Source organism: Rhineura floridana, chromosome 12, assembly GCF_030035675.1.
Source record: "Rhineura floridana isolate rRhiFlo1 chromosome 12, rRhiFlo1.hap2, whole genome shotgun sequence".
Lineage (NCBI taxonomy): Eukaryota > Metazoa > Chordata > Lepidosauria > Squamata > Rhineuridae > Rhineura > Rhineura floridana.
The window spans coordinates 20,402,053-20,414,662 of NC_084491.1; the positions used below are offsets into that span (position 1 = coordinate 20,402,053).

The 12,610-nt window shown below is 44.5% G+C and overlaps 1 protein-coding gene across 2 annotated transcripts in view; it reads left to right on the forward strand.

Moving 5' to 3' along the window:
* The window catches only part of LOC133368508 (G protein-coupled receptor kinase 5-like), a 110,595-nt gene that overhangs the window by 72,731 nt on the left and 25,254 nt on the right, over positions 1-12,610 (forward strand). For both annotated transcript variants that reach the window (XM_061592797.1, XM_061592796.1), the window contains exons 3-4: positions 136-231; positions 6,069-6,181. In XM_061592797.1, coding sequence (XP_061448781.1) covers positions 136-231; positions 6,069-6,181 — 209 coding nt within the window. The remainder of the gene's footprint in view (positions 1-135; positions 232-6,068; positions 6,182-12,610) is intronic.

Below are 12,610 nucleotides of genomic sequence, written 5' to 3' on the forward strand. Positions count from 1 at the left end.
TGAAAAGCACCTCTCCAGGCTCCTTGGAGGGCAGATAAAATATTGTCAATAAATAAAACCATTCAAAAGTTGCTCTTAATCCTTTCAAAGCTTAACTATCCCCATCTATCTTTTTCCTTCCCTTGTGCTTTGCAGGAGGTGGAGGTAAGCGGAAAGGAAGGAGCAAGAAGTGGAGAGAGATCCTCAAGTTCCCGCACATCAGCCAGTGCGATGACCTTCAGAAAGGCTTGGGTAAGTGGCAAGATCAGTCATATCCAGCCTGGTGGAAGGGATGACTTTTTGTTCAGTGGTAGAAAAGTGTGTCGCAAGAACCAATCAAATGTGCTTGCTGGAAAATTTGCCAAGTGCCTACTAGGAGTGTGCTAAAATTCCGCCCAATTTGGATTTGGTACCGAAGTTTCCATTAATTTGCTTATTCTCAATTGCTGAGGATTGGATTTTAATGCAACTAATTTCCGCAGCTATGTTTGAAAATTGACTTTTTTTAAAAAAATGCACCTCTAGAACATTGATTGCAAGAATGATAATTTATAGATATTTCTTTCAAAATACTGATATTTTTAAAGGAAATATTGATATTTCATTCAACATATTGATATTCCCTTTAAAATATTGATATTAATATTGATATTTTTAAAAATGTCAATATGTCAATGTTTTTCCAAGCAGAAAAAAACACACGGATCTGTAAAACCAGCGGCTAGCGGATACTGAACGAACTCAAATTGATGCCAGCCTGTTAGGTTGACAGAATGCTTGTGAACCAGCACAAGACAAGGGATTACATCCCTAGAGCCTACTGGGAAGAAGTGGAGCAAATTGTGCTATTAACAGTGCAGTCCTAGGCATGTTCAAGGCCCGCTGCGGCTGCGTTCAGGCATTTCGCTTACACAAGATGGCAAACGGAAGCTAGAGGCAGGGGTGTGCATGCAAGCCTTGCCCCCCAAGTGCCTGGAATGGCCGGTCCTATCAATAGATCAAATTAAGCAAATGTTGATGGGGCCGTGACCAAGATGTTGAGGGACATAGCTATCTATGCCACATGGCCTGCGCTGTGCCTATTATTATTATTGTTGTTATTGTTTTGATTTTTGACCTGCCCTTCACTCTAAGGTCCTAGAGCACAATGTAAAATACAACATTAAAAACAGTTTAACACCAGTTACAACCACAAGAATAGGATGGGTTCTAAAAAATATACATCTCAAGTGTCAAAGGCCAAGGTAAAGAGGTGCCTCTTCAGCTTGTGCCAGAAACTGTATAGTGAAGTTCCCTGATGCACCTCTGTGGGGAGGGAATTCCACAATGTAGGGGCTGCCACAGAGAATGCCCTCTCCTGGGCGGTCATCCCCCTGTGCTTGTGCGGGCGGTGGAACTACCTGGAGGGCTCCCTCTGCTGATCTTAACACCCAAGAGAGTCTGTAGGGAAGGAGACAGACTTTCAGATATTTGGGGCCTAAGTTATTAATAGGCCTTTAAACACTGAGCACCTTGAATTGGGCCTGGAAATGAACAGGCAACCAACGCAGCTGTTTTGAAATGGGTTATATGAGATCTAAATGGAACCCCAGCCAGTTACCTGGCCATTGTATTTTGGACCAGCTGGAGTTTCTGAGTCATCTTCAGGGGCAGCCTCACGTAGAGCACAATGCAGTAATCAAGCCTGGAAGTTAGCTTGCTGCCCTTGGATGTGGTGGAGGACATGGTTCCATCCTCCTTGTTGAAGTAAGATTCAGCAGTCAGTCTGGTCCACTTCTGCATGTGGAATGGGAGTGGCACCATCTTGTCCTTTGCCTCAGATAGCGAAATATCTTCCGCCAGCTCTGGTTGCTGGGTCTGCAGGTTGTGCTTTAGCTGCTCACCTGATTAGTGCAAGTGCAGTGGAGGCTGGACCATGAGGGTGAATGGTGCACTGCCCCATTAACATCAATTTGCTTCAGCCAGGCCCCACCTACATGCCTCCTTGCTTGCCACCAGCCCAGGGGCTTCGTCCTCCTTAGTATCAGTGTTGCTTTTGTAAAACTCATACGGGAAGAGGATGGGGACAAAATTCGATTATTTCCCTCTGTCTGTCATTGGCTTTGGTTCTGCTAGCCATCCCAGAGCGGTTTAATATTAATCCTTCTTCCCGGGGAACTCTGGCAATTGTAGTTCTGTGAGGGGAATAGAGGGCCTAACAACTCTCAGCACTCTTAACAAACTACAGTCCCCAGGATTCCTGGGGGGAAGGTGTGACTATTAAAGTGATATAATACTGCTCTGAATACCTCCGCACCTGAGCTGTCACCATGCAGATTACTTAGCCCTTCCCCACTTAGCTTCTCCCTATCATCCATATGTCCCAGATCACTGGGACCCTCTTTTGGATCCCAGTCCTCCTCCTCCTCAGACCACTCTGGCCACAAGTCCTTCCTTAGGCTTATGACAGTATACCTCTGAATACCAGTTGCTAGAAGCCACAGGAGGGAAGAGTGCTGTTGTGCTTAGATTTTGCTTGCGGGCTTCCCATAGGCATCTGGTTGGCCTCTGTGAGAACAGGATGCTGAACTAGATGGGCCATTGGCCTGATCCAGAAGGCTCTTCTTATGTTCTTAAGGGTATAGTGCAAATGTGGCCATAATCTGCCACGGTAGGACAGCAGGTAGAGAAAAAACGGACTGGAGTTCTGATCCCTCTGTGTTTGGAAGAAGCCTGCTCTTCTCCCAAGCTCTTGAGAAGTATTGGGGACTTCTGTGCACCTCTCCTGCCCACTGCTGCAGTTTGTTCTCCAGGGAGGGGCACACGGCTTGGATGTGAGAGAGCTCATCTTCCTGTGGCTTGGAAGGGCATTTGCATAGGGGCCGTGGGGGAACAGCATCCTGCTTGGTAAAGGAGAAGTACGGATGGGGCTGAGGAGAGGAGGATTGGACAGCTCAGCGAGGAAACGCAGCATGCCATGGCTGTGGCAGCCAGAGGTCACAGGTTTGGAATGTGAAGTACATAGCTCAGCACAGCATGGCGCTGCCCTCCATGACACCCAAGAGGAGGCAGCCCTGAGAACCGTCTGCCATGCTGACTTTGCACACAACCTACAGACATATTTATGGCAGGGGTGGAAGTGGAGGGGCCATCACTTTTCCTCACAGTTAAAATTTTGTTTGGCTCCCGCATGCCCCTGGGACTGCTCGTTCCTTAGAACTCCCATTAACAGTCACGAGGCAGCTTTGGAGCAGATTCTAGGAACAAAAAAACTTTAAAAAAAAAAAAAAAAGTTGAGATGCTTACAGATTTCCTCATGGTCCAAAATGTTCAGATATTATATGTCTCTGTCATGTAAATTTTTTTATTAATAGTTTTTAGTGAATTTTCTGAAAAGAAACAAAATGCACAGAGTCAAGCAATACATAATAAATTGAAAAAAGATCAAAACAATATGTCTTGTGCAAACACAAAAGGGGGAGGAGGGAAAGCGGAGGTTGGGGGGAGAAGATGGCTGGTGGTCCCAACCAAGTGCTCAGACATCCAAGCAGATAGATCTGTGTAAGGAGTCCGCATATCAGAGCACTTCCCATCTTTCTTGTGATTATGGAGAGCCACTGTAGTGTAGTGGGTAGATGTCAAACTATGACCTGGAAGGCCATGGTTGGAATCCCCACTCAGCCATGAAGCTCACTGGTGTCCTTGGGCCAGTCTCTGTCTCTCAGTCCAAGCTACCTCACAGGGTTGTTGTGAGGATGAAATGGAGAGGGGGAAATCCATGTACACCACTCTGAGTTACTTAGAGGAAAGGTGGTATATAAATAAATGAATAAATAAATAAAAATTAAAATAAGGTCACCTTCTCATATGCTGTCAGATGAGTCACATCCTCTGTCCACTGTATGATTGGGAGGGGTAGACTTCTTCCTGTATTGAAGCATTAGATGTTTAGCCACCATGAATGCCTTTACAAGCCAGCAAAATTGCCCCTCTGTCAGGTTCCAAAGGTCCAGTAAATAATTCAATAGAGCATTAACATCTGTACATCTCACAGAGGGAGGTGTCCAAAATCCTATTTATGCAGCTGACAACCTCTGACCAAAGGACTGCAACTTTAGGACAGGACCAAATCATGCGACAGAGCATTGCTTGTGGAGCATTACAGCGCCTGCATCTGTCAGTGCTAGGTAATGTTTTTTTCTTAAAAAGGCACTTGTGAAGTCCAATAAACGCTAAAAAATGATCTTTTCTTGTATCCAGTGCAATCTCGTGCCTGTGGAAATCAGCCTGACAAGAGGCCAAACATTTTTTTTCCATTGCCAAATGTGTTCACTTACAACTTAACCTCCAAGCACCCACATTTCCCTTGATCTTTCAGCCCACTATTACACATGAGTGCCTCATCTACAGAGCTGTGGCTTTTTCCCCCCCGAACTGCAACTCCCATCAGCCCCAGCCAGCGTGATCAATGGTTACGGATGATCAGGGTTGAAGACAAAAATATCTGGAGGGCACCAAGTTGGGGAAGGTTGTTCTAAAACACGGTTGGTTGGTTTATTACATCTCTATTCCACCTTTCCTCTAAGGAGTTCAAGGTGAGATCCATGGTTCTTTCTCTGCCCTGTGTTTATCCTCACACACAACAACCCTGTAAAATAGGTTAGGCTGAGAAAAGCTACCAGCCCAAGATCATCCAGTGAGCTTCATAGCTGAGTGAGGAATTGCATGTGGGTCTTCCCAGTTTAGTCCTACATTCTAACCACTACACCACACTAGTTCTCTAAAAACAAAGAAATTTATCAATTAACTGATGAATCAACTGAAAATCCAGTTGTTTGTTTTATTTATTGGTTTTAGTTATAAAATCATTTTGATGCTGTTTTTCAGCGCTAACAAAGCCCCCTCCAAAGCAGTTGACATAAAATAATAAAATCACACACAACATGAAGTAAGAAAAATTAAAACTAAAACCTGAAAATCAAAAGGAACAGAGCTAAAACCTTAGATAGGTGTTAAAATTTATAACCTGCCCTTCCTTCCCAAAGGAACCTTCACTCAGATTTTTCTAAAAATATATTTATATTGCAAATAGAAAGAAAAAAGAAACTCCAGCTCACATTAAACATCAGAATAATCCATCAGTAAACGTATAAGAAGTCCATATGTCCAAACAGATATACAAATCAAATTGACAGTTCTAAGATATATATTCAAATGAAGACTCAGGTCATTGAGAAGTGGATGGTGGATGTTTATCCTTCTAGCCTTGGAGTATAAGTCTCTTTACAGCCATGGCGGCTCACGGGATCCACTTTTGTTGCCATGTTTTAGTTCCCATATCACAGGAATATAATGTAAAAGTGCATGAACAGTCACAAATATAAAGGATTTTTCCAGACTCAGAGTTAAAACCGTTAATCGTGTGGCATCGCTAATAACATGCCAATTTGCTCTCAAGCCAGGACGATTGTGCGGTTGGATTTTAAACTATCAACGATCTAGTAAAACCCAAAATTCTGCACCAAGATGCCTAACTTCTGCCACCTGTATAAAAACTGCAAATTGCGGTTTGTTAAGCATGCTGGGAATTGTAGCTCTGTGAGGGATAAACTAGAGTCCCCAGGATTCTTTGGAGGAAGCCATATGCTTTAAATGTGCTTTAAATGGATGGTATGGATGTGTTGACCTAATATCACCACTCATGGCTGAGTGGGTATTTGAACCCTGGTCTCCCACCTCGTGAACCCTGGTCTCCCAGGTCATAGTCTGACACTCTAACCACTACCCCACACCGGCTCTTGGGGTACGCTTCTTTCTTTGTACTCTATAGTGGTTAAGGTATTGGACTACGACCTGGGAGACCAGGGTTCAAATCCCCACACAGCCATGAAGCTCACTGGGTGACCTTGGGCCAGTCACTGCCTCTCAGCCTCAGAGGAAGGCAATGGCAACCCCCCGCTGAATACTGCTTACCATGAAAACCTTATGCATAGGGTCGCCAGAAGTCGGAATTGACTTGAAGGCAGCCCAGTTTTAAGCTCTTCAGAAAGCAGACATGTCGCTTTTACCTGCCTCTGAAAACAACTACTCTCCCATCTCTTTCTTTCCAGAACGAGACTACAGCAGTTTGTGTGACAAGCAACCCATTGGTCGACAGCTTTTCCGACAGTTCTGTGAGACCCGGCTAGAGCTCTTACAGTGTATCCACTTCCTAGATGCTGTGGTAAGGCGAGTGCAATGCCTAGACCAGGTCTGGCTCAGGGGAACGATTGCTCTTCAGGGCTGGCCACCTGGAGGCTGTATGATGCCCTCTGGGCAGCCTCTGTTTAAATATAAGAAGATTCACTAATGGGCAAAAAACATTGAGGGTTAAGAATGTACCTTTAGCCAACAGATATTTATATCAAACTTTAGAAAGCAGGGAAATTGGGCAGCTATAATGAGTGCACCAGGGGAGCAGGAGACCTGACCTTCTCTCTGAGATATTGAACTGCCCTACAGATTTGTCAAAATGCAAAGACAATTTGGGTTGGTCTTTCACAGTCCAATCCACTTCCTGTGGCACTTGGAAGAATTTGGTAACATGTGCCTCTGAGCATATGGTGAGTGGTGGCAACACCTGCCATCTCTAAAGATGGAGAATTACATTTTTGTATGTTTGTTGGTGTTCTTACTTTGCTTCTTTTCAGTGTTAATACTGTTTCTACAGAGAATCTAACCTATAAAATTATATTTATCTCATTATTCATCCTACAAATCTGTGTCAAATTTATTTTTATTAATGTTAAAGCCTTTTTATTAGTTGGTGTAATATGATGGTGAAGATAGCCTTTTTGTTTTAAACTGGAGGTTATGTATTTCTATTTTGGGCGCATTAACAGTTGAATCTGAAACTGCAGTTTGATGTAAAATCAGACGGATTACAATATGTTACTGCTTAAGCAATGACTCTAGGTGTTGGAAAAAACAAACTTGGCCTTTCCAGACACATGTTTTCAGCCTGCTATGCTTAAACTACTCCACTTAAGGAAAGGTGGGCATGGTCAATTAAGAACATAGAACACACCTAGAATTTTTCTAGAATATATTTCACCTCCCACTGCTTTATCTTGTGCAAATTGAGACACTCCTCATGTCCATTGGAAACTATTCTGCGGAACAGTCAGTGCCATTATTCCACAATTGTTTTTGGAGCTTTCTTTCAGTGTTGCAAAGTGTTCCTGTACTTCACATATTCACAGAAACAGAAGCAAAAGAAAATGATACTATAGGAAACTTCACTAGAATTGCAAAGTAAATCAAACTTATTTAAAGCGACTATCTGAATGATATCAACTGTTTTAATATAGTTGTTTCCTCCCTGCTAAAAGAGATCAGCACAGCAATGTCTTGTTTCTGTTATTTGGGCTGACTGCAGGTGTTGCCACCACTCACCATACAAATGTGTTGGGCATTTGGTTGGTTGGGCACTGGGCAGAGGGGAAGCTCCTTTTCTTTCCAAAAGGAAAACATTGTGAACAGTATCATTGCTTCGGCACATATAGCCTCCCACTCAAATTTAAACCAAAGTTGTCCCTGGCCACATCCACACCAGACTGTTATTTCACTTTAGGCAGTCATGGCTTCTCCCAAAGAATCCTGGGAAGTGTAGTTGGTGAAAGGTGCTGAGAGTTGGTAGGAGATCCCTGTTCCCCTCACAGAGCTTCAATCAGAGCGGCTGACTGTTAAACCACTCTGGCCACTGGAGTTCTGTCAGGGGAGTAGGAGTCTCCTCTCAGCACCCTTCACAAACTACACTTCCCAGGATTCTTGACTGTCTCAAGTGAAATCAAAGTCTGGTGTGGGTGTGGCCCCCTGATTAGGCAAGCTGTGAGTCTGGCTTTTAGAACACTGACAGTTGGTTCTTACTGAGCATGCCCGACATTATCATTCAGGTCAATGCTAAATTTCTTATTAGTAGTAATAATAATAACTTGATCCTCACTCTGTCTAATGTTAGAGCTGGCCCTAATTCCATTATCATCATCATCATTACAGTTATTATTTATTTAAATTTGTATGCCACTTTTCCATATAAATATGTTCAAAGCAGCTCACAACAGAAATCCAAATAACTATATCAGTAACAATCAAATACTAAATCTTTTCCCAAACTATGGCCGCTATACTTTACTCACAGGATTTCTGGACCCCTGCCTGGGATTGACTGTGTATGTGCATATGGAGGTATCGTTTGTCAGTTGCTAGAATCCACAAGCTGTTTTTGAAAAAGAGCCTGTAGAAAACCAACAACTCCTTCAAGACTCTCTTTTTTGGGGGAGGGGCTAATTTTGACTGTTATTATCTCCAAATTCTCGTAAACCTCCCCGGCCTCTGCTGCCACTTTCCTGCTTTGCTCGCAAGGGGAAGGCGAAAAAAATGAATTCCTGAAGAGCGACCTTTTCCGCTGGGAGAGGAGAGAGTGTTTCTCGCCCATTCTAAAGTCAACGGTGCAAAAAATTCCATCCAGATGACGTGTAATTTAAAAGTCAGCCCTTCATCTGAAATAATATCCTAGTGTTTTCATGAGCTTCACCCCCCTCCCCTTTTCTTTCCTTTCAAATGTTTGCTGGTTCTGGAAGCATTTTACATCCAGCAGAACAAACTATCGCTCCGGGTCATGTCAACTCATTTTCCTTTCCCTTTCTTCCTTTCTCTTGCAAGCTAACGCAAAGTTCTGATCTGAAATCCATTTGCTCCCACTCTGCACTTATACGACGCCAAGAGGCACTTTTACATGCTGTTTAAGAGGGAACATAAGCCTCATAAAATGATCTGTGTTTCCCATTACCAAACTGTTTATGCAATTGAACATGGCTCTCCCCCTCCCCTGTCTTTGAATTGAAGGGAGCTTGTTAACCCTGCTTAAGTTCGTGTCCCTATGTGTGTAGAGAGGAGTCACCAGCCCTGACAGCAAATTTGAAAACCAGGGTGCACAAAAGTTAGGCCTTTTTCTTATTTACATAAGCTTGCTGGATGTGAGTGGTAGGAATGCCGATCTGCTTAGATTGCTGCTAAATGAGAAACAGGCTGGGAAAGCGAACCTCTGCAAGGCTGCAACTACCGCGGCTAGCAAAAGGCTTTGTGACGAAAGCTTTGCAGTGTGTTTGAACTTTGTTCAAAGCCTAGCTGAGCCAGGGACCTTTGAGGTTTTGTCCAGTGTTTTGGTAGTGGCTTTGAAGGGCTGGGAAGAACGTCCACCATGCCTTCCTGAAGGTTTGGGGACCTTTGGGTTCACATGTTACATGCAATGAGTGGGCAATCTGTGTACACATGTAGTTGAGCTGTCCACTCATACAGTGACTCACATGTAACAGTCAACAAGTCTGTGTTATCTGTATACACAATAGTGGAGCTGTACAAATCAACCGTTGTACACACTTCCACAGAAACATTTGTGCACGTGTAGAGACAGCCTTGAAAGAAGGACACCCATCTCCTGAAATAATCTGGTTTCCTCACAGAGATGCTCTGCAAGGGAACAGCCTAAGTGAATTAATTAACCTTTCATCGTATTTTGGTCATTAATGCCATGTGCTTTATCAGCCCAGTGCAGGTGGTGTGTACTGGTGCCAGGGGAAGAAGATGCTTAGCTCTTGAGGCTGTTCCTCGACAGCACCTTTAATTTGATAACAGGTGCCAGGAAACAGGTAGTAAAAAGGCAGGTGTGTAATGAGTTCCGTGTCATGTGTGAATAAGCCTTCTGAGGTCTCAGAAGCTTGGGTGGCCACAAAGCACTGCCCAAAAAAGAGGACATGAAGAAAGAGGACACAGCGGCGGTAACGCAGCCAAAGCTTAACTCACGGCCGGAGTTCGATTCCAATGGAAGGAGGAAGTCGAATCTCCTGTAAAAGGGGTCGAGGTCCACTCAGCCTTCCATCCATCCGTGGTCGGTAAAATGAGGACCCGGCCTACGCTGGAGGGTAAAGAAAGGCCAGGGAAGGAACTGGCAATCCCACCCCATATATACGGTCTGCCTAGTAAACGTCGCAAGACGTCACCCTAAGAGTCGGAAACGACTCGCACTGTAAGTGCGGGGACACCTTTACCTTTTTTAATTCATAGGAAATGCAAAGCTAGAAACAGTTGCTATAATTTCAACAGAAATACGAAACCTCTCACTGTAGTGGGGATGACTGCGATCAGGTGATCTGTGTGTCGGCTCAGTCTGTTGTCCATGTGCTAAGTGCTGATGGGCAACTTCAAGGTTCTTCCTGCTGTCCTTTCTGATGGTTCTTTACCTTTAAACTGGATTTGGACTGGACAGCCCTTTAGGTAGAGAACACCTTCAGGTAGTGGACTGCCCTCTGTGAAAGGACACATGGCTATCTCAGCACAGCCAGGAGACCAGGAAAGCTGGCTCTCTGGTTTTCTCCCAAGGGCTGCAATGGTTTCTCTTGTGCACAAAGGATCAAACCCAGGGGTGGTTAATTTTTTTCAGCCAGTGGACTGAATCCACCTCCCTCCCCATCTCTCTCTCTCACCCCCCCCCTACACACAAAGCACACTCTCTCCCACACAGGCACTCGGCACATTCACATACACATGTCCAGGCCTGTATCATACCAGCCCCATCACAGCGCTGGGTGAGAGAGGAGATTTAGACCTCTCAGCCCAGTGCTGAGATGGAGATTCAAATTATCCCATTGGAGTGCAGAGAGGAGAGGTTTAAACCTCTGCACTAAGCCCAGCTGTGCAGTGGGATGATCTGAGCTACAAGGAAAGCGTTAACCTTGCAATAGAGATTCAGATCACCCTGTCACAGCCCTGAAAAGGCCTCCAGTTTTACTGGGGTCTAGCAGGCACCTGAAGTGGATTTACCACCCCTCATCTAAGGCCTGCTTTTTCACTGAGGTTATAAAGAGTTGTGTCTGGGTTGTTCCATTTCAGTCTGCGGGTTGGGGGCTCAAATGATTGACTCTCCAAACAAGCAAGCAAATAAAACTAGCATGTCAGGGAGAAGCATTGTAGTCTAGCCTTGTTCCTGGCATGCTGGATTTCTACACAGAGGGATTTCATTTATTTTGCATGGGGGATATGCATCCCCCAAGCTGCAAGCTAAAGTGGTATTGGCCAGACACAATGTTACCACTTTAGAGAAAGTCTGGCTTTAAATCATCATATTATCGCACTGAGTTTTTCTTCAGATCAACTGACCACCAACGTTAAAACATATCCAGGATTACTGAAGTGTCAAGAAACCTAAGATGGTTTCTTTGCCTGTTCCAGTGAAGATGTCATTATGCAGCAGCAGCAGCAGCTGCTGCAGCTAAAAATTCCCTTGCCCTTTTTTCCCCCATCCCATACTGTTGAATCTAGTTTGGATGTAACTAATAATTGTCTTGGGGTTCATTATGAGATAATGCTGTACAGAGTTTAGGGTGTTAAAAAAAGCAGTCCAGAGACCAGGGTCACATCCATACCATGCATTTGAAGCACATGGCTTCTCCCAAAGAATCCTGGGAACTGTTATTGTAGCTTTGTTGAAGGGTAAACCACAGTTCCCAAGGTCCTTTGGGGGATGCACCCTGTTCTTTAAATGTATGGTGTGGAGGTCCCATTGGTGGTGGAAGAGTATGACCTCTAGCAGGCTCTAGGATTTGGACCTTCAGGATGCCCAGTTTGTTCGTTTGTTTGATTGATTTCTTACTGGGCCTTCATCATAATGTCCCAGAGCAGGTTGCAACAATAGAATATGCAGTTATAAAAACAGATGAAACCATTGCAGTTATAAACCACGTAAAACCATGCCAAATAGGACGGAACAGTATAAATTTAGCAAAGGAGGTGGGTCCCACAAAACAAAATGTCTTAGCTGTCAAATGCAACGTCAAGAACAATGAAGTTGCTAGATGCATCTCTGTGTTTGAGGAAGTTCCTCAATCTGAAACTAGCCTGTGGCCATTGTGGTGAGGAGCATGCCTTTGTGCTAGCTCCCTTCCCAAAACACAAAAACAGACCTTGTCTTTCAAGTAACAGAGAGATTTATTCAGGGAAGCTTGATACAGGCTTAGTGGAAGATTCAGATTTTTAGGGTCGCAATCGAGTCTGTGAGCAGGGTCCAGAGTTCAAGGCTGACAGTAGCAACAGAGATGTCCTGACAAGCTGCCACTCCATTCCTGCCTAGCTTTCTGTGCTCAAAAGCAGGTGCTTTGGTGAGGAGGACGCCATAACTGCTCATGACACCGAATTCTTAGTGGCAGACCACTGATCTGCCCTGGGCTCCTCCTCCTGCTCTGCTGCCCCTCCCATTGAGTCAGTGGCTCCCTTGGTACCCAGTGACGCATCCTGCTCTGGGAGCAGGGGCAAAAGCTGGCACCTCCATCGGGCCATCTCTGCTCGCTCATCCCCTTCTCCTCTCTGAAACACTGCCACTCCAGTTGAGAACTGCGGGGATCATGACGGCCTATACCTTACAAAACATGTCAAAGGAAAATGGGCCCACTTCTTTTTTATGAAGCAAAGAAGTTGGGTAATTGTTTCTGTTCAATCCTCTGGCTGGCCAATTCCATGAAATATCTTTTGGGATTATTTTTATGTGTGTGCCCCTTACCAGCTATAGAGTGCATACCGTTTCATCCAGTCTTCAAGAAGCGAAGCAGCCAAACAGGTA